Source organism: Anguilla anguilla, chromosome 11 (assembly GCF_013347855.1).
Source record: "Anguilla anguilla isolate fAngAng1 chromosome 11, fAngAng1.pri, whole genome shotgun sequence".
In the NCBI taxonomy this organism is placed as follows: Eukaryota; Metazoa; Chordata; class Actinopteri; order Anguilliformes; family Anguillidae; genus Anguilla; species Anguilla anguilla.
Genome location: NC_049211.1, coordinates 14239898 through 14259381, shown reverse-complemented (window position 1 = coordinate 14259381; position 19484 = coordinate 14239898). Strand labels below are relative to the sequence as shown.

Sequence of the window (19484 nt, the reverse complement as noted above, 5' to 3'; positions counted from 1 at the left end):
ATCTGTTTGTTCAGATGAATTAGCACAGGGGAGAGACTTTCTCCCTGTTGTCCTACAGTGCTGTATGTCTGAAGAAGGAAAAAGAAACACTGCTGCGGTATTTCCTGAAGGCTTCCACCCAGACAAAGCCGGAGGAACAAAGCGGCTCCAAATTTCAGCCGAGACCACGTGGATGTAGACGGGCCCCGCCGTTTGACTAATCCCTTTCGCGGGAGCCATCGGCTGGGTGGAGAATCGCATGCATGCCCTCAAGACAAGAGCACGCAAAGTACAGAGAGAATGTTGGGTCTGTGTGAGCTTACACCCTGTGAGCTGGGGAGGATTGGAGCCAGAAGATCCTCACAGAACAACAGGAGAGAGCGAGTGGGAGATGGGTCCTGCTCCATCACCGTGGGGTGACTACTCCGTTTCCTGCTCCCCAGCAGGCGTTCCTCAGGGTGAACAGTGTTTTTAAGCAGGGTTGAAACAGGCCGCTCTGAAATGTGGAGGTTTTTAGTCGGTCTGAGTGACACGGTCGGGCTGAGCCTCGGCAACATCAGGGAGGGTTTGTGAGTGCATGAAACAGGGTGCGGCTCCTCTTCAATTCAATGGTGAGAAGAGCTTGGCGGAAATGTGACAATGTGCCGATTTTGACGCAGGAAATACAGGAATGCAAAGACGTGTTGTGGGAAAAGTAGCACAAAGCCTGTTATCTGCAATATTCTCATTCTGAAATTATATAAATCACAGGTTTTGTAAAAAGAAGAAAAAAAAGACAGATAGCTCGAACATCAACTAGATGGCTTGATGAACAGTGCTACCATCATTTCATATGATGAGAAACCCAAAGAAGCAAAGGGAGTATCTGTCGTTTTATATCATCACTGCTGTTGCATTTGGCTGGAGAGGTAAAAGAGCTTTTTTCAAGGTCTGCCGTTCCTCTTCATTCATTTTATCTTGAGTGTTGACCCTCACTCAGTGTCCATGCACAAATAGGCAATTAGCTGGATAGAGACAGCTGCCTCTCTACAGCATGTGCAATGATGTTGTGTGTATGTGGCCTAGGGCAGAGCTTCACAATGCAGTATATATGAGAAGACCTGTATATTGCATGCACAGAGAGAGAGAGAGAGAGAGAGAGAGAGAGAAGAGAGAGAGAGAGAGACATTAATCTGTCCAGAAAAAAGTGATACATTCTTTGTGGTTTTTAAAGAATCAACAGAGCATGTTTTTCATTTAGGATCTCGCACTTTTTCTACGAGTGCATAATGTCATTGTCCACATTTAATTGTGAATTTTGTGTATTATAACTTATGTATAGATTGTATGAAAATACATAGAACCAAAACTGAACTCTTATAACATTGCATATTCCAGGTTATTTTGGAACAATGTCTTTTTTTTTTTTTGTAAACATCCTAAGTTTCATGCTCTGTACAGTCTATTAAAGCCATCAGTCAAAGTGGCATACATAGCACAAAGAAATGCATTCTTGATATCATTCTGTTCAATGTCTAATATGATGCTATTAGACAAGCAAATATAAGTTTGTGCCTATATAATTACAGTACTTTGCCTGAACCTGGAAATTGTGCGTTTAATGATCATACCACTTACTTTAAAATAGTAACCTATTACCTCACCAATAATGACCACTATGTTTCACAAAGATGAGCCTGGCTGACATAATGTGATTTGTAGCATGTCTATGATAGCTACAGAACTTGGCAGTAAGCCCTCTTCTTAGTAGAAAGGCTTTTTACGTGCAAATGCTCTGTCAGATTTTGTATGGTAACCTTTACTGTCTGAACTGTTGCAGAGCTCTTACATTTTTTCCACAGAGGTAGATATTTTCATTTCATACATATTATTATATCATAATTCTATTGGATTCCATAATTTTGGGTACTTTCTGTGGTTTATGATTCAATTGACCCAAAAATAACCCCAGGACAAGTAAATGCAGAACAACCCAATAATATCAAACCATGTACCTCATCGTGCATGGGGAAAGATGCACTTGCATCTTCTACCAGGCAGGTTTACCATTGTTGTAATAATTTTTTTTTAAATTATTACCCGAATAGTAAGTAAGTGATATAGTTTTTAAAATATTTTTTTACTGACTTTTGTACACATTACGTGATTTAAGTATGTTAATAAACTATCTGTCTCTTTTAACGTGTCATGCACTGAACAGTTCCATCACAAGCATAGAAACACATTGAGCCTTCATTGGTCTCTGTTGATGCCCAGTATATTTTATGTTTTGTTTAGGAAATATGGAAATACTTAAGCTATGAGCCATTCCTGTCCTACCTCACTGTATTCTCCTCAGGGTAAGCTCTGTCTTCGTCCCTTGGACCACTCTAGTGCTTGACTGATAGCTGTTAAGTCAGGTTGCCAATCCACCCTGCATGGTTCAGATTTTTCAGAATAGCCTCATCTCCTCCTTGATGGCCCACCCTCCTCCATTGTTCCTTTCTCATTATTTTTGAAATGGTTTATCTATTGCTGAAATTGAATGGTTGTTCCCAGCTGGGTGCATTACCAACTCAAAAAAATTCACAAATGAGAAATTGATTTAGGAGACAGTGTGAGTGACTCTTTCCCTGGTCTTCTCTTCTTCCCTCCATCTCTTTCCACTCCCTTCCCCTTCTTCCCTCTATCTCTTGACAATGGAGCATTCCTTTTGAATGACAAGTAAAACTACAAGCCCACAGGCACTCCTTATTTCTCAGGGGGGTGTAATGTGATAGAGAAAAAAAGTAGAGACCTGCCAGTTAGTGATAACATCATGCTCACACCCACAGAAAAGCCCTCCACCACAGAGCTGTGCCATCAGGCCTTTCAACTGGACTCATTTTCCCCCTGATTAAATGCTGCAGCTCGCAATGAGATCTTATCACTAAAAAATGTTGACAGGACGTATTGATTCTTCATTCTCTCTCTCTCCCTCTCTGCTTTCTCTCTCTTTCTCTCACTCTCTCATTTGCTTGGTTTATGATACTTTCCGCAAGTGAAGATTTTATTATTGGTCACTGAATTCTGTATTGGTCTCTGATAATGTACTCACAGCACTGTTTCGGCGAAAAAAGCTAGCAGGTCATAATTAATATAAAATTAATCTATAATGAAGTTAGTTGTGTGAAGCTGAATCTGTTGCTTTTTAATGTGTAGCAGTATTGGAGAGGACTGAGTCACATCACATCAGCTGCTTTCACAACTACAAGCTGATGGGTTTCATCTGATTTTACTCAAAAAAATGTCTTTGCTTTCATTATCTGTGTGCCATAATGTAAAATTCAGAGTAAATATATAATTTTAAAGGTTTTAAACATAAGATACAAAGTTGTGCCAGAGTTTTGCATTACCTCTGTTCTGCTCTTATCTGTGTTGCTCCAGCCCCGCCCACCCTGTTTCCCTGGCCGCACTGTGAACATGCAACAGGATTCAGGGCAGACAGCTGTACTGATTGGTTGTTAAGATTCAGGCGCTGTGAAATTTGGAGTGACTGAGTTCAGAGCCTGTGGCAGTCAGTTTTTTTTTTCTCAGACCTTTATTGATATCTGTCAGAATTTTAAGGAAATATAAGCAAATATGAATAAAAGTATTCTACAACAAACTTACATACTATACCTTTAAGCTATTGTCATTTTAGAAAACAAAAGACCTCTAGATAAACCAAAAACTTCTCTTATCAAGTCTTTGAATCAAGCTTAGTAGCAAAATCCATCAGCATCTCAAACTTTTTGCCACTGCGGTCAGTGAAGGACAGCTCATTAAATCTGTCTTTGTGTGCAGGTGTCATTGTCGGCATTGTTAGTGGGCCTTTAAAATGATTTTATGCATCAGTCTATTTCCAAGAACTTTTCATCACTGCGTTGATATGGTCTTGCAGGCATGCTATTCTCTCAATGCCATTGCGCTGCATCGACCTAATGCCATTCAGTAAATAATTTCTTATTGATCAACCACCTCTTGCTGTGTAATGGTGGGTCAGATCATTTGAACCCAAAAGCATGGAATGGTTAATATTGGCAATGGGAGATGCTCCCATACTAACCTGCTGCTTAATTTATTCACCCTTATATACATATGAGCACCATGTTTATGTTGCACTTTTGGGTGCCAAATGACAAAATTTCTAATTGCAAACAAAAGATGTATATACATTAAATAGGTGTATCATTGAAAAATGAAATCAAATATAAATTACCACATTTCAACCTACTCCAGTGGCCAATGGTCCCCATAGATTGCAACATGGCTTTTATGTTGTGACTCAATGAAATAAATAAATAAATAAATAAATAAATAAATAAAGCTGCTGAGTTGTCATTTTGCGATTCTTCCTTTAAATGAATTAAAGAAAGAGCACTATTGTGCTTCTGAAAATTCTCCATGGAAACTGCCATGGGAACTATTATAGCTATCTTTCACAGTGGACTTCATCTAGCTTCACACAGAGTCGGCTTGCTGTGATAATTGTCCTTAACTGCTATGCACAGTCACAGTTGACATCTAGCTACTGTTGCACTTCTCTCTAGATTTTCATTTTATTTTTTGTCTACTTTAACTTCTGTGATTTCTCTCTCATGCTCCTCTAAATTAAATCAACTCTGATATTGATGCAAGTTTGTCAATTCCACAATTCTCCACTCAAAGCATATTTGGTATTCCATAAGCATGTATGCTATATACAGAATATTGCATTTTCATCTTGTAATCTCTTACCAGATATTTTTGCGACACCTGAAAGGCAATTTATAATGCCGTCACCATTTTTGTTTTCATTTTGATTATGCTATTATACTATGCTATTATTATTATTATAAATTACTAATTATGTGAGAATGGAAAAAAATGACAGTTCTTTTTTATTTTAAAATGAGAAGTATTTTTGATAATAGTTTAAGACAAGAGCTTTCTGGAGAAGGGCATGCGGTTAAGTGAGGCTGCCAATGTTTTCCATGGGCTTAATTAACCTCTTCATCGCATATTTAAAATGATATGTAATTACATGGTAAGGTGAAGAATGAAGGGTAATTGTGATGATAAGTACTGATCATCTCTCGAAGCCCAAAAATAGGCCCATTTAAGCATGCTGCCAATAGTGACAGCACTGTGCTGCAGCTCACTCTGCTGAGCAGCTGGGGCCTTGGCCCCATCCAACTTCCTGCCGGTTATTGCAGGTCCCAAAGTACAGCCACACACCACCAGCGCCAGCTCACCAGCACCAACACATCTTCATTTACATATGCAGTATTTGTGCTGTTTGTGTGTGAGAAATGGGATATGTGTGTGTGTGTGCACGCGCTTGCGTGTGCATGTGAGTGTGTGCGTGTGTGCCAGTGCATGCATGCATGTGTGGGGGGGGGGGGGGGGGGGGTTTGTGTGTGTTTGTGTGTGTGTTTGGGGGTTTGTGTGTGCATGCGTGTGTGTGGGGGGGGGGGTGTGCGTGCATTCGGCCCCTAAAGCAGAGGAGACAACCAAGGGACCACCCCACAACCACTGATCATTGCATTCCCTTTGCTGTCAAAAAATACAAATATAAAACTCAGTTGTATAAACTGACTAACTTTTTTGAAGCTCAGCCCAGGACCCAAACGTGCATGACATCATGTGCCCAGTTCTGATTCAGTGTAACTTCATTGAAAATCAGATGGACCATATCAATTCTGCCAATCTTGGCTCTAGCTAATGCCAGCCTGGTTTCAGCTCTACAGTGGAAAGCAACTTTGGTTGTGAAAACCTCTTTTCTGGGCACATTTCCATTTGATACCCTAATTACTATGGAAACTGCAGTGTGGGATTGTAACCAATAGGTTGATCTCAAGCCGATTTAGCAATTACCTGATGTCCCCTGGCCGTATTGCAGTGCAAATAGGACAGTTGCAATAATACATAATTGTGTAATACAATTTTTAAGGGTCACGCAGGAGTAAAATGCCTTGCTTCAGAGTCACTATGTTGGAACTATCCTGTATCACATATAATAGTTCTTCTAAAGTACAAACCACAGTTCACTAGCTTGTTACATTGTACTGATTTGGATCATTTCTCATAACCAAAAATCAAGCAGACCTTGTGCACAGATTTTGGCGGGAGTACAAAATTTGTAAAAAAAAAAAAAATAAATATCAGCAAGGCAGGCAACATGGAGCAACATTAGCCTTTTATTGCTAACGTGTTGTTTATGGTTTTCCTTTGGCGTTACACTCTGCGGCACTATGCAGAAAATACATTTTTGTGAACATTTTGTGATAAGACTGCATGCACTTAAAAACCTGGCACATATACTTGGGACTCTACGTAGGCATTCTGCTGTCTTCAGGGCCAGAAGGAGGCTAGTGATGTCATATCGCATATTGACACTGGAAGAATATCACAGCAGGTAGCCAGTCAGGTAGGCATTAATGATTACAATGCCATATGGAGTATATATGTTTACCTAGCTGGCAGCAGAACCTCTAATGTAGCATCATTAATTTGCTATCCCGGTTGATATTCCAGTGACACACACAGGACTCATTTGTTGCTAGCAGGCTGTAAACTTTCCTCTTGCTGTAATTTGGCTAAAAACAACCAAAACTACCTGCTGTGAACCTACAATACATTGCACACATGTCCTCATTTCCTCAATTTGCTTTGGACGTTATATAAATTGTTTTCACACCAGTAATGACCCGCACGGCCCTAATGAAGATTTTTTGCAAACCTTTCGCACTTGCACCACAGTCCACATGGCATATTCACACCAGTCAAATAGATCAGAATTTAGATAAAAGGTTTGGAAAGACCAGACCAAACAATAAAGACTCTGGAGGGATGCAAGGCAAGGGAAGAGTGAGGTATGTCCTCAGGAGATGTGAGTACGTGGGTGTGGGTGACTGGTACAGGTGGCAGGGCTCAAGGAGAACGAGATGAGGCCCATTCCCCTCTTTCTTGTCCTCCCATAATGTGGTATAATGGACCCTGGCGAAGCTCCATTAAATACCCATCACACTCATTAGGATGATCACTTCGTCGGAATCTGAACGACTTGAGCAGGACTGGGGCTGTGGATGAGCAGGTGTAATGCGTTTGCCAGTGATGGGTGAGTGAGCGTGAGCGTCTCGCTTTCAGCCACACTAAGATTTGAGCCAATCATCGCACCGCGCCGCGGAGAGCAAAGTGTTTTGAGTCATACCTGCCAGACACTGACGGCCCATGGCAGCACTCCAGCATATTACAGCTTTCCTCAAGCCTCTCTCTCCCATCTTAAGACAGTCAGCTGGGAACCCTCCGTGCAGCTCTGTTTTTATTCAGTATGTCAGTGGCAATTATTCAGACCTTTTAAAAAAAGGAAGTATCATAAGCCCATATGATGATCAATCAATACATAAATAAAAAAGCTGTAATAGCAGGAAACATTGTCATGCTCAGCGGGCAGTTGTTTTTACAGTTCATACAAATATTGTCCTCTCAGGGCTTTTATGTGCATACTGAGTCTTGGGACCACTGCTGTAATAGCCCTCTCATGTAGGAAAGAAACTGTGCTGTGACTATTGTTAAAACTGAAAATGAAAGAAGAATACTAACACTAGTGTACAATTGATGATGAGCTTCCTTAGGGGCTTCTATATGCTCTCTGAACATTATTCAGATTAATAAAGTATGCTCAGGGACATGGGCAGTCGGAGAACAATGCGTGTGCTTGTTCAATATGCGTGTAGAGTAATGCATTAGGCTGTGAAAAATATTAGTGCTATATACCAGTAAGGTAGTCCTATGTATTTCTTGGATTATGTATATGCTGCAGACTCAATCCAGTTTGAGTTAATGGAGAAAATTAACTGTGCAGCTAGCAAGCTCAATTCAATATACTTTATTTATTCCAAGGGGTAATTGCAGTTGGGCCTGAGCATTACCCAATGGCAGAATATACATAAACCAAGCACACAGTTGCACAACCACACGCAGTTTCATGTCCAGTTTGTTCACCCGCAAACCTACAGACACACATACAGACATGCAGCGCACCACGTAGCCCTCAGGCAGAAGGGATTCCGTCTGGGAGCGTCAGAAACAGCTCCCTCCGAGAGCTCGCGCGTGGGACGGCGCTAGGGAATGAGCGCGAGCGCACACCTCAGTGTTTTGGGGCGACAGGCGCCACGGAGGAGGCCCTGGGCTCTCTGTCAGAGCCGTTCAGCACGAGCCTGGCAGCTGCGCCCTTCCTGCCTGGCCTGCCAGAGCAGGCAGAGTGGGCCGTCAGGCAGGGGACTGCACGCGTACAGTACACCCACAGCTCCCTTTTCCTCTGAAGCGCTGCTTATTCTCTCTCTCTCTCTCTCTCTCTCTCAGACTGCCAGTCACTGCTGTAGACTTGCACTCATTAGCCAGTGAGAGAGCTTGAATCATCCGAGGTGGGGGAAGCAGGAAGTGATCTGTGACCTCTGCGCTGTTTCTTTTTTCTTTGTGAGGGGATGTGTCACACACCAAAATGTAGCAGCAAACCAAGACAGCAGTAGGCAGATGTAGGCATGCATTATTGTGATGAAATATCACAGTAAAATGCATAAATTCATTACCACAACTCTATAGTATATACTCACAAATTCATGTAACGGAAGAAAAAAATACTGTTTGTGTTTCTATTACAGTTCTGATAATTATATTTTTAATTGCATACATTCTTACCTGATAATCAATTTGAGCACTTTTTTCAAGAGCATGTGCTTTACTTTACTATATGTACCACAGTACTCACTGGTGCTATTCTATCTGTTAATACATTTCAAAACAATGAAATAGCACAGTAGAGAACTATTACTTGAGTGTCGCTGTACCATATCAGTTGGCTTATTGACAACAGTGCCTAACAGTAATCACTGGTAGACTTAATTTACAACCTAGTGTATCTATTCAGGAACCCACTTACATGGATTTATCACATAATCCATAGCTTATTTACATCAAATTTCCTCCAATTTAAACCACGTATTAATGTACTGTTTTAACTCATGATTCAAATTAATATTTAAATTGACATACTGTGTGGTAATGATGATTATAACATTATGTACTGTTCAGGGAAATGCACCAGGGATGATTTTGATTGTGAAAATGGTTATGGTTCATGTCCAGTGAAAGGTCAGTGGAATTCTTTTCAAGTTATTTTGATTTCACAGGATGAAGTTTTTTGTACAAAAGCTCTCAGCTCTGCAAACACACATTATGGTGCCAATGTTCAGGGACATCGAAGGTGGCCTTGACATCGGCAGCCATTGATTTCCTGGCAGCTCCATCCTACAAGATAGAGCCACTGGCTCAAATCGAAGGTGGCCAATTAATGAAAACTGCAGAGCACAAAATTATTTTCAATCCTGTCATTACAAAACTATCGAGAAGAAGAGAATGAAATCAATTGTATCCTCGCTTTATTTTTTTCTACTGACTTTTACTCGCACTGCTGTCTTCAGGTTTTTTATACCTTTTTATGTTTTTTACTTTTATTGTTTCTGATATGCTAAGTGTGTGTGGACTAAAAGCAAATGCATCAAATGTAATGCCTTCCAAAATACCGTAGTAATTTCATTAAAATTATACTTATGAGGTATATGAGAAGCCTACTTCCACTAGTTAGAGACACTTGTGTAAGAGCTGTGCCATTTTGCATGTGGGAGAAATAGAAGTCATTGGCTGCTATTGCGCTTCCAACTGGAAAAGCAGCTTACCTATAATGATGATCCTTACTGATAATGATCCTGAATCAGTTTTTTCATGATTGACAAGCCTGCCACTTTTAATAAAGATTAATCAGCTTTTATGCCTGCATATTAATGGTCTCTCACAAGTTAGAATTATGTGTCTGCATGGCAGAATGCCCAACAAATAAATTTAATTATAAACAGAGATCAGATTACATTAAATAATGTTGATCATAATAGGTCAGAGGTCAGTTTACATCTTAACCAACAGCTTTCTTTTTCCATTATAATTTATTCATGAAGACATATTTTATCTTTTAAAGAAACACTCAAGTAAATATAAATTATGAAGTGTACGTGTGCTTTATTTAAATCATGCAGATCAAAAACAGATTCGGGGTCATTTTCAAGCAAAATCCCTCTAACTCCGAGTCCAATAAACCGCCACTGGCAATGCAATATTGGGTAACCGCAAGAACACTTTGCTGAGTAGTTTTCAAGGACATCAGAATCAGTCATTTGTTTCATATGAACCTGCCTTTGCTCAATATCTCACATGTCATCATTTTAAGAATCTCAGAATTTTCATATTGATGGAATCAGCGCTGTACATAAATTGACAAAATGAGTCTTGATTAGATTTTACCTTTCATGAGCAGTCATGCTGATTTCCTGCTTCCCTGATAGCTCGAAATTCTATCTGAATAACAAAATAGAGACTTTGGGAAAAGCTTTAAGATGTAAATTAATCCCTGTGGTTCAATGGGCTTTGCTTAAGGGACTCTTATTAAAGATGAATAGCGCAGGCTGAGTGTCTACTTATTATGATATGATAGTTGTTTGTTCATTTATTCAATTATTAATTGCGCATTCATTAAGACTCTGTATATGGAAATGCTCCTTTTTTTGTAAAGGAGGAAACATTCTGGGGTTTTTTTTAGGCTAAAAGGATTTCCAGCCAAACAGAATGAATGCTGTAATAAGCATTCAGGAGCTATATTCAAGCCCTGATCAAATATGCGGTGCTTATCCTATTTTCAGTCAACGTGCAGGTGTCAGTATGATGGCAGTACTCTGTCATTTCCTGAACAGGATGCCAGAGCCCGTATCCCAGTATGCAAAATCAAGTGCCAGGTGTCAATGTTAGCAGGACTTTTTCTGTGGCAGTCAGTGGAGAGCATCCTGTCAAGGCAGGGTTACACAGCATGGTTATTAGCCGTGTGTGAATGGCAAGCGCGCCACTGTCCGTGAAGCCTCCCTTATTAAAATGGCTGTGTACGAGCCAGGAGTGGATCTGATGCAGTGCATTCAAAGAAAACTGAAATTTTTCACAGTTTATACAATTTACATTTCAATATTATATTACTGTGGATGTGTCGCTACTTCCCTCCCGCAATAGTGAATATTTTGATGGGCAGCCAAAGTACAGACGGATAAGCTTTTCAATACTGTCCTAATTCTGACCACGCCAGTGTGACACCCCTGGGAGGGCGATACGGCAGTTCCAGGAAACACCGTTGGTTGCCATGTGGAGAGAGACAGAGCGCACCCAACACAAACACAAAATCAATTAAATGAGCATCTTCACCCTTCCCCCTCACGTGTTCCGGGCGGTAACAATAAAATAAAACAACAAACTAAAATAATAAATACAAAAGAAAGCAAAACTGAACGGCAGCCCTTCGGCTCACCAATCATAGCTGGCCTGCTTTTCAGTGGACCCGCTCCTCCAAATTTGTAGCTGCGGGTTGGTCCTGCCGTGCTCGGACAAATGAAATGAAATTTAATTAAATGTAACAAAACTCAAAGCTCGCTCCCTCGGTGTGTACTCCTGGTCTCGGCCCCGAACTGTGAAGAGAAACACGCCTTTAAGCACCTGGACTGATTAGTTAACGCAACCCAGTTGTGTGTGCTCTCTCCACCAGCCCGCGCAGCCGAGACCAATCACTGCCGGAACCAATGCCACACACTGCTTACAGTTTTAATTCTTTCTTTGATTGACAGAACAAATAGGTTTGGATAATGGAAGGTTACAGCCTAAATAAATCTACCAGTTGATTAGATTTACTCATTTTCAGTTAAATGTGTTAAGCTCCAGACACGTGGAACAATATTCAAGGAGATGTGGCATATTTAATTTGGTTGTTTTGCAAGGCTAAGGTACTGAATAATTGCACTCACAGCCTCAGTAAACCTCCAGGTGATTTGCCCAGACTTTTCTTATGTAGTTTTATAATGGTTTTATGATTTGGAAGAGTGCATAATCCAAATAACTCTACATCTCTCCATTCCCAATAGTCCCCCTGGCTCCCACTAACTCACTCAGCACACAGACACACACGCTGGCATCGCGTGTCTTCACTTATCCATGTCAGTGAGAATTATTAAGCTGTATTTTGAAGGCATATTTAAAATGAAAGTTGTTTTGCCAAATTTTTATCCCAAAAACAAGATGGTGTTTGGGGTGGGTATTGGGGGTCGGAGAAACTATTGTGGCCAGACATCTCTTTGATCAGTCATGATGAGAACAGCATGTTGCCTATTTATAAATTGCTTTGTATTGCATTCCATCCCCCACCCACACCACCAGTCTCACATCTTTATAGGCTCCAGGAAAGGAGAAACAGAATGCACTGTGGGGGATTGGATTTTTGTTGTCTTTTTTGTCCAAAAGTCCTGCATTTTCCCATGTCTGAGAAACATTGCTGTGAGCTCCGCTATGCTGTCCTTCTCCGTTCCACCTCTCCACCCATCCCACGTTCCCGCTGTTCCATCCGGCGGGACCCCACGTCTGTACAGTGCTTTCATTTGTCTTTGTTGTAGTCTTCCAAAGTCTTGGCTCATTATTAGAGAAGCTTTTGCTCTTATTTAATTTCACCATGTTATTTCTTCCGTGGGCGTAGCAACACACTATGGCCAGCAACACATGGCAGGGAAATGGAACAAGTCAGTGGGGAGAAATGTCTTCCATTATCAGCTCCCAAGCAGGTGATATCTGACAGGGAATAACACGATTTCCACATTTGGAAAATGTGCAGGAGCAGAGGCTTAGGGATGTATGGCCTCTTGCTGTGAAAAGTTGCATCTGTGCTGAGATGTCTCTCTTTTTTTGTGATGGGATTAGTCAGAACCAGAAGAAATTGCCAAAAATGTGCTGAGGGTGCAGAAATGTGCGTGGATTACAGATGCTGGAAAATCGTGTTGCCTGAAGCTCTGCCCGCGTTGTTCAAACCGAGTCTGACCAGCGCGCTCAAAACCAGCTTCTCTATGTTGGCGCCAGAGACTTTCACTGGTTTACATAAACCAGTTGGCTATTGCAATAAATGGAAAAGTGTGTTCTGCCACTAAAGCAGTTTGCAAAACAGGCACCAGCAACATAATGAATAGCAAAACATGGTTAGGAAACACTGGGTAAAGAATAATGTGGTCATTGCAAGTAATGTGGACACTGCCCATGTAAAGTATTAAAAGTAATACTAGGTTACACTACAGTTTACAAAGCGTTGAAACAAAGCAGGCAACAAGGTCTTTTCTGAAGCTTTCTGCAGTCAAACAAAGTGAGAACGTGACACCTAGGTAGCCCATGATATTTTGGCATGTATGTGATTACTCAACCGTTCAAAAATGTAGAGGATGTTGTATTACAATGTATAAAAATCTATGGCAGGAGATTTTTTAGCTGTTTGGGAACCTGCCATGAAATGGCATGGTGATGAAGACAGCTGGATACAGATTTATGTACACTCTCCACTGTCTTCAATTCATTCCTGCAATATTGTAGATAGCTTAGAGCTTTTATGGAGGTTATTAAAGAGGTTAACTGGATCTGATTCTCTCCTTGTGAATGGTGTCTAATAGCAAACACAGTAAATTGTCTGGATCATGTGACCAGTGACATGACCAGGTAGTTTCCCATGCAGTGGCATTGTTAGTTTCTTGATGGATGGAACTGTTATACATTTCAGAATATGTCATGATGACATAAGTTCCATCAAGGAATCTATTAATTTTCAGCACATTAACAGTTCAATCATGTTAGTACATTATTCTGTCTTTTCAGCTTTCTCCCTGCTTTCCTCCCCAATATCCCCCTGCTTAACTACCTCCTTCTGTCAGGGTTTGGATATCTTATACTCAGAATTTTTGGTTACTGTGGAGAAATGTACCAGTTTAATCAAAAGATAATAGTCGCAGAGAGCTATAATGAATGTTAATGAATGGGAAAGTCATCATAGGTGCGCCATTTGAGATTAAGCCTTGAGCCAAAAATACATCAGCAGTGATCTGCCCTGGTATGTGTTGCTTTCAGATTTTACACATACAGCTGCTGAACCGATATGGTTTTTCTATGCTTCCTTTTCCTTTTATATATAGTAGTGTAGAAATATTTTGTGCATATTAGCACAAAATCTAGAGTGATAGAGTACTGTTTGGAAATGGTACTGAATAGATGAAATGTTGACACGTTTCCTTGCGTTACTCGGCATTCCTCATTCTGTGCACCCCCACCCCCCCCACCCCTTCCCTTCCCATCCAACCAAACTTTAAATTTAAATGTGTTAAGTATTTCCTCTCCCAAAACTGAGAGAGAGGGGGAGTGAGACAGAGAGAGAGAGAGCCAGAGAGAGTGCATGTGAGAGAATGATTGCCTTTTATTATGAACAAGGGAGGCAGATTGCTTCACAACCAGCACCTTTGGGGATGGTTAGTGCTACTTATTGTGAAGAATAAATGACAGAGATGCAATATTGTGTAAATATTCCTCTCTGCCATGAGCTGTCATTCCCCCCGCAGATCCACTGGCACAGACTCAGGCATAAAGGCATATTGCAGTCATGCACAGTGAACATCTTCAGCCAGGCAAGGCTCACATAGTCAAGTTGGGTGGGGCTCATTAAGGGGAAGAGTTTACACAGTCAGGCTGGGCATAGTTCATTAGGGAGCAGGTTTACACAGTCAGGTTGGATGTGGTTCATCAGGGAGCAGGATTTACACAGTTGGGTTGGGGATAGCTCAGTAGGGAGAAGGGCTTACACAGTCAGGCTTGACTTGAGGTTGATTCATCAGGCATGTAGGATTTTCACAGTTGATGATTGTTGTGGACTCAACCACCCACTAACTTATCTCATCCCGCACAACATATATGCACAAACAGAAACAAAACACTTGCACATTGGAACCAATTTGAGAATTAAGTGAGACACGAAGATCCCAGTATAGCATGCCAGGATTTATTTATGGCAGAGGGTTTAATGTTTAATGAACACAAAAAATTAAATAAACATTTTGGGCCTGTTAAGGGGAATCAAGGGCTGTTTTTCTTCTGCTTCCTGGATGGTGGATATTTTTCAGACTTCACCAGTGGAGCTCTCGCTGGATTGTTCCCCTTTACCTCTGAGTTAAACAGAACTGCTTGGCAAAAGCCTCCTTTAAACCTTTGAAGCCAAGTTGGCCAGAGTGCTGTGTTGTGCCCCCATGTTCTTCAAAACAGCAAAACCAAAAACCACTGGTGCCTTTCAGATAATAGAGTTTGCCCAAAGCAGTTTGAGTGTAAAAGGATGTAAGGCTCATCCAGTAGCAGAGAGAGAGAGATAGGGGAAAGAGAGGGAGTTGGTCCTGTGCTGTAGATAGTTGTGTTAGTTACTTTTCCCCGAGAAAGTTTCCTGCAGAAGGGGGTTTTCACATGCTGTTCAAGGTTTTAGTTGAAAGGCTGTCCATCATTCAAGCCTGGGTTGATGGGCAGGGGACTTTAAACACGGTGCTGTTCCAGGGGTGGACTTGCTACTGCTACTACTATGCTACTGAAGCTGGCTGAGGAAGCTGTCTCAGACATAAGCATCCTTCGTTTGATGCTAACCAAGAAAGGAGGAAGCTTATGTTGAAAAGAACGCCATACCTATGGTGGAATATGGTGGTGGGTGATTGGTGTTTTGGGGTTTGGGATTTCACATCTACTAGTCATAAAACACTAACCATTCTGTAGTATACTTGTGAAGGGAGGGTACACAAAGTACTGTCTGTGGCCTGTAGTGTGTAGAAGAGTGACTGGTTTGTAAGCATGCGCGTCATAGGAGTGGACGTACTAGAACTACAATGCAAGCATAACTGGATCCCTAAGTGCAGATCTATAACCCTGCAATGAACCTCCTGTGCTGTGCTGTGCTGCTGCAGGTATGTCCACGCTCTTTACCTGGGTGTGCAGAGTCGCTGGCAGGGAGAGCACGAGCGCCGCCACTTCTACTGGCGCATGATGTTCGAGAGCGCTGACATCAACATGCTCCGCCTGCTGGAGACCTTCCTGAAGAGCGCCCCCCAGCTAGTCCTCCAGCTCAGCATCATGATCCATGGCAACAAGATCCTGCCACTGCAAGGTGAGGGACTCTCTCTCTCTCTCTCTCTCTCTCTCTCTCTCTCTTTCTCTCTCTCTCTCTAATAACAATGGTATCAAATATTAATACAGATACAAGAGAAGATAATTTGGATAGAAAATGGCAGTAATGTTATATAACATTATTTATAGTAGTATTCATATAATATGATCTTATTTTGTCATTGAAGATTTTTTTTTAAACTGCCAATGAGACAGTGGGCCAGATTTACTAAAGGATTGTTACAAGGTCACAATATTGATGTTGGATTTACTAAACGACCGCAATGGGTCAAAATCGCTATTAGGATGTAATTTGCCAGGATTACACCACTTTGCAACTGTTCTTTTAATGCGTAGTTAAATGTGTTTACGCATATGTATACCTGAGATCATGCAAATTAGGCCAATTAACTATTCCATCTAATTTACTAAAGCATACACTAATTTTGACTACCCTATTTAAATGAGAAATTTTAGAACTCCTGAAAGCAAGCCGTAATATTTCTGTGCCTACACAGCGCCATTTTATAGGCTATATAGCTCAGACACAGGATGCTGGAGAAGGCTGTTGGGGTTTAGCGATGCACGTCCTCAGCTAATTCAATTTCCCTTGTGGGCTGCGTGGGGTAGAGATGAATGAATGCATCCTCTGATGCATAACACTCTTGAAAGGAGACAGGATTTAAAATATGTTTCACACATGTTTCTACTAATCACTTCTCACTTATTTTCAGATATAATGTGAAATTATACTTTTTATTGAAAGGATGCAAGACTTCTTGAAGTCATGAGCTAACAGTTGTTCTGAATGTAAACATTTTAAACAGTTGTTATGCGTATGCATTCAGTAGGGTATATAAATAACTGTGAACACAGTTTACCTACAGGCGTTCTGCGGCCTTCCCCTATCACATCACGTGTTCATCCATGTTTATTCCTTCCTCCCCCACAACTTGTTCATTTTGCAGGGATTTTTCCACCTTTTGCTGTTGTTCCATCGGTGTTAATATTCTTCCCTGGTTGGACCACCACTGCCCATTTTTCTTTTGTACTAACATCATGCCATCTTTTCATTTACATCCTCTACTGTTCGTTTTATTGTACCTTATGAATATTTGTTATTATGTGATGTCACTTCAATTTTTTACTCTAATTTTTGGTCAATTGGTGTTGCATTCCAGTGCTGTAATACAGCGTTGGGAAGTTTTACATCATTGACCATTACCTATATTTCCTGATCTGTAAATTTAAGTTTTCTTTTTCTTCTCGTTCCCTCTCTACTTGTGCAATATATGCTGGGTGTGTAAGCATGCCATAATTTATCTGGCCCTCGTTTTGCAAAAATAATGTCATTTCAAACACTATGAAATCATGTCTAAAGTAAACAATACTTGAGGGATTTTGATGTTTTTAAAAATTTGAATAACTCAGCTGGTGCTGTATATGGGTCACACACAGGGCTGGAAAATCCAGGTTCAGAAAGTAATGGTCCTCTCCTGTATTGTGTTCCTTAGCTTCCATATCACATGGCTACACCAGCCAGTCATAATACATAGCATGTTTTTTGTGGCCACAAAAGTCCATTTTGTGCACAAAATTCTCACCGAGTGTCACAACCATGCGGTTCATGGCAACAGAATACATTTTGTGCTTGCAATGCAAAACACATTTAACATTTTGTCCACTAAATGAAAAGCACATTTTACATTTCATACGCAAAACATATTTTACTTTTAATGTAGAAAATGCGGTAAGTTGTGTTTTTCACATTTGGCACCCTATACTTTTACTGTAGATCACATTTGTCTGTGATGAATAAAATAAAAGCTTTACTGCACAAGCCGTCATCATCATCTCTAGGTACTTCTTGTGACTGCAGAAGAAGAATATTGATGCCGTTACAGCAAGACATAGCAGTCCTGCTGGGGGAAAGACAAGCTTCTCCTCCGATCCTTTTGTTTTGTGTTTGACAGATTATAGCTTCTGTCACTGGCATGCAGAGGAGATATTCTGTTCCTCGCTCATAACTAAGGGAGACTGGCATGCCACCCTTGCCACCCTTTTCAGTCTAAACTGAGAAACATATTCTACCCTGCTGTAGGTTCTAAAAAAAGCATCTTAATGAAGTATTATTGCCAGACCTCATATTTGCGTTTTAAATGTCTGTCATAATCTTTGAGAACAAAACAAGTGCAATTTTTGTGTTTTAAGTTCTCTATTCTGTGTGAATATTTATCACCTGCGTTTCTAAATGAAGAGTACAGTGATCTGTTGTAGTTGCTTATGCTGCCTGTATGCTTAAGCAGGGGTCTCTGGGGTCTGTTCCATCAGACCATAAGGAAAAAAGCATCGTGCTACACAGCTTCGTATAACAACTGTGGGAAGAGTCTATTTTTAAGTAACAAGAGCAACACCGATTAAAATTATTTTCATGAAGTGTATGTTCTGCAGTAGCTTTTCTTATTGCACAGTTTTAGTAAGGCCCCACAGCAGTCAAACCACCAACGGTGTCCTGCAGAAAATAGAAAAAAAGAAACAAATCAAATCAGCCTGTTTAATTTCCAGCCTTTTTGATTCCTGCCCTCCACTGTCTCTGAGCGTGAAATGATCTCCTTGAAATGAAAGGCCTGCGTCAGCCTTTGGCCCTGAGAAGCTGTGCTGTCCATCTGTGATCAGTTCAGAAATATCAGACCTGAGGGCTGGGCCATGAGAAGCAGGCCTTAAAACAATATCTTTAAACAACTGTGTAATAGATTCTGTAGGTCGGAACAATTCCGTGTTTCATCTGTTTCTGTTTTTGCTTTTTGTTTTCAAGGCCAGCAGACACTGTCAGAAAATGCCATTGCATTCTGAAATGTATTCTTGTACCAGTGGAATTTTGTGAGCTGAAACAGGGGAGGCTAATATATTTTTGTAATTACCACATTCCTGAAATATTTTTTTAATTTTTTTTTTTAACCAATTTAACATAATCCACATGGCAGAATTAAAATGGCGATGACAGAGAATATGAATGCAATTAAGTAAATACCCAGTCAAAACAGATTCAGGACAATTAGCAGTATAAATGTTTTTTTAGCATTCCCAATTTCAGATTTATGAGTCTCTACTGAGTCATTTTATTGTTGAAACAAAAGGAATAACAATAATTGATTACATGGCAATTTTAGTTGAAGGTCAGAAATGCCGCATAGTCTGTGTGAATACAGTGCAGTATCAATAATGTGTTCCCTCTGAGAAACCCTTATCTTGTAAGACGTACAAGTCATTCTGAGGGTTTAACCTCTGGTTACTCATTTTTACAGCGATATTATTACTGGAGTCACTGAGGCGAGAGAACTCGCTCAGGAGAGCATCAGCAGGCTTCAGTTTAATGGATTCAAACCCAGAATCCATAGGTTCAAAGTCCGCTCCTCAAACTGCTCCACCACATGCTGTCCCTG

General features: G+C 40.7%; 1 protein-coding gene across 1 annotated transcript in view; it reads left to right on the top strand.

Moving 5' to 3' along the window:
- xkr7 (XK, Kell blood group complex subunit-related family, member 7) overlaps positions 1-19484 on the top strand; it is a 57420-nt gene that overhangs the window by 31211 nt on the left and 6725 nt on the right. Inside the window, exon 2 of the mRNA XM_035383467.1 lies at positions 15843-16042. Within this exon, the coding sequence (XP_035239358.1) occupies positions 15843-16042 (200 nt within the window). The remainder of the gene's footprint in view (positions 1-15842; positions 16043-19484) is intronic.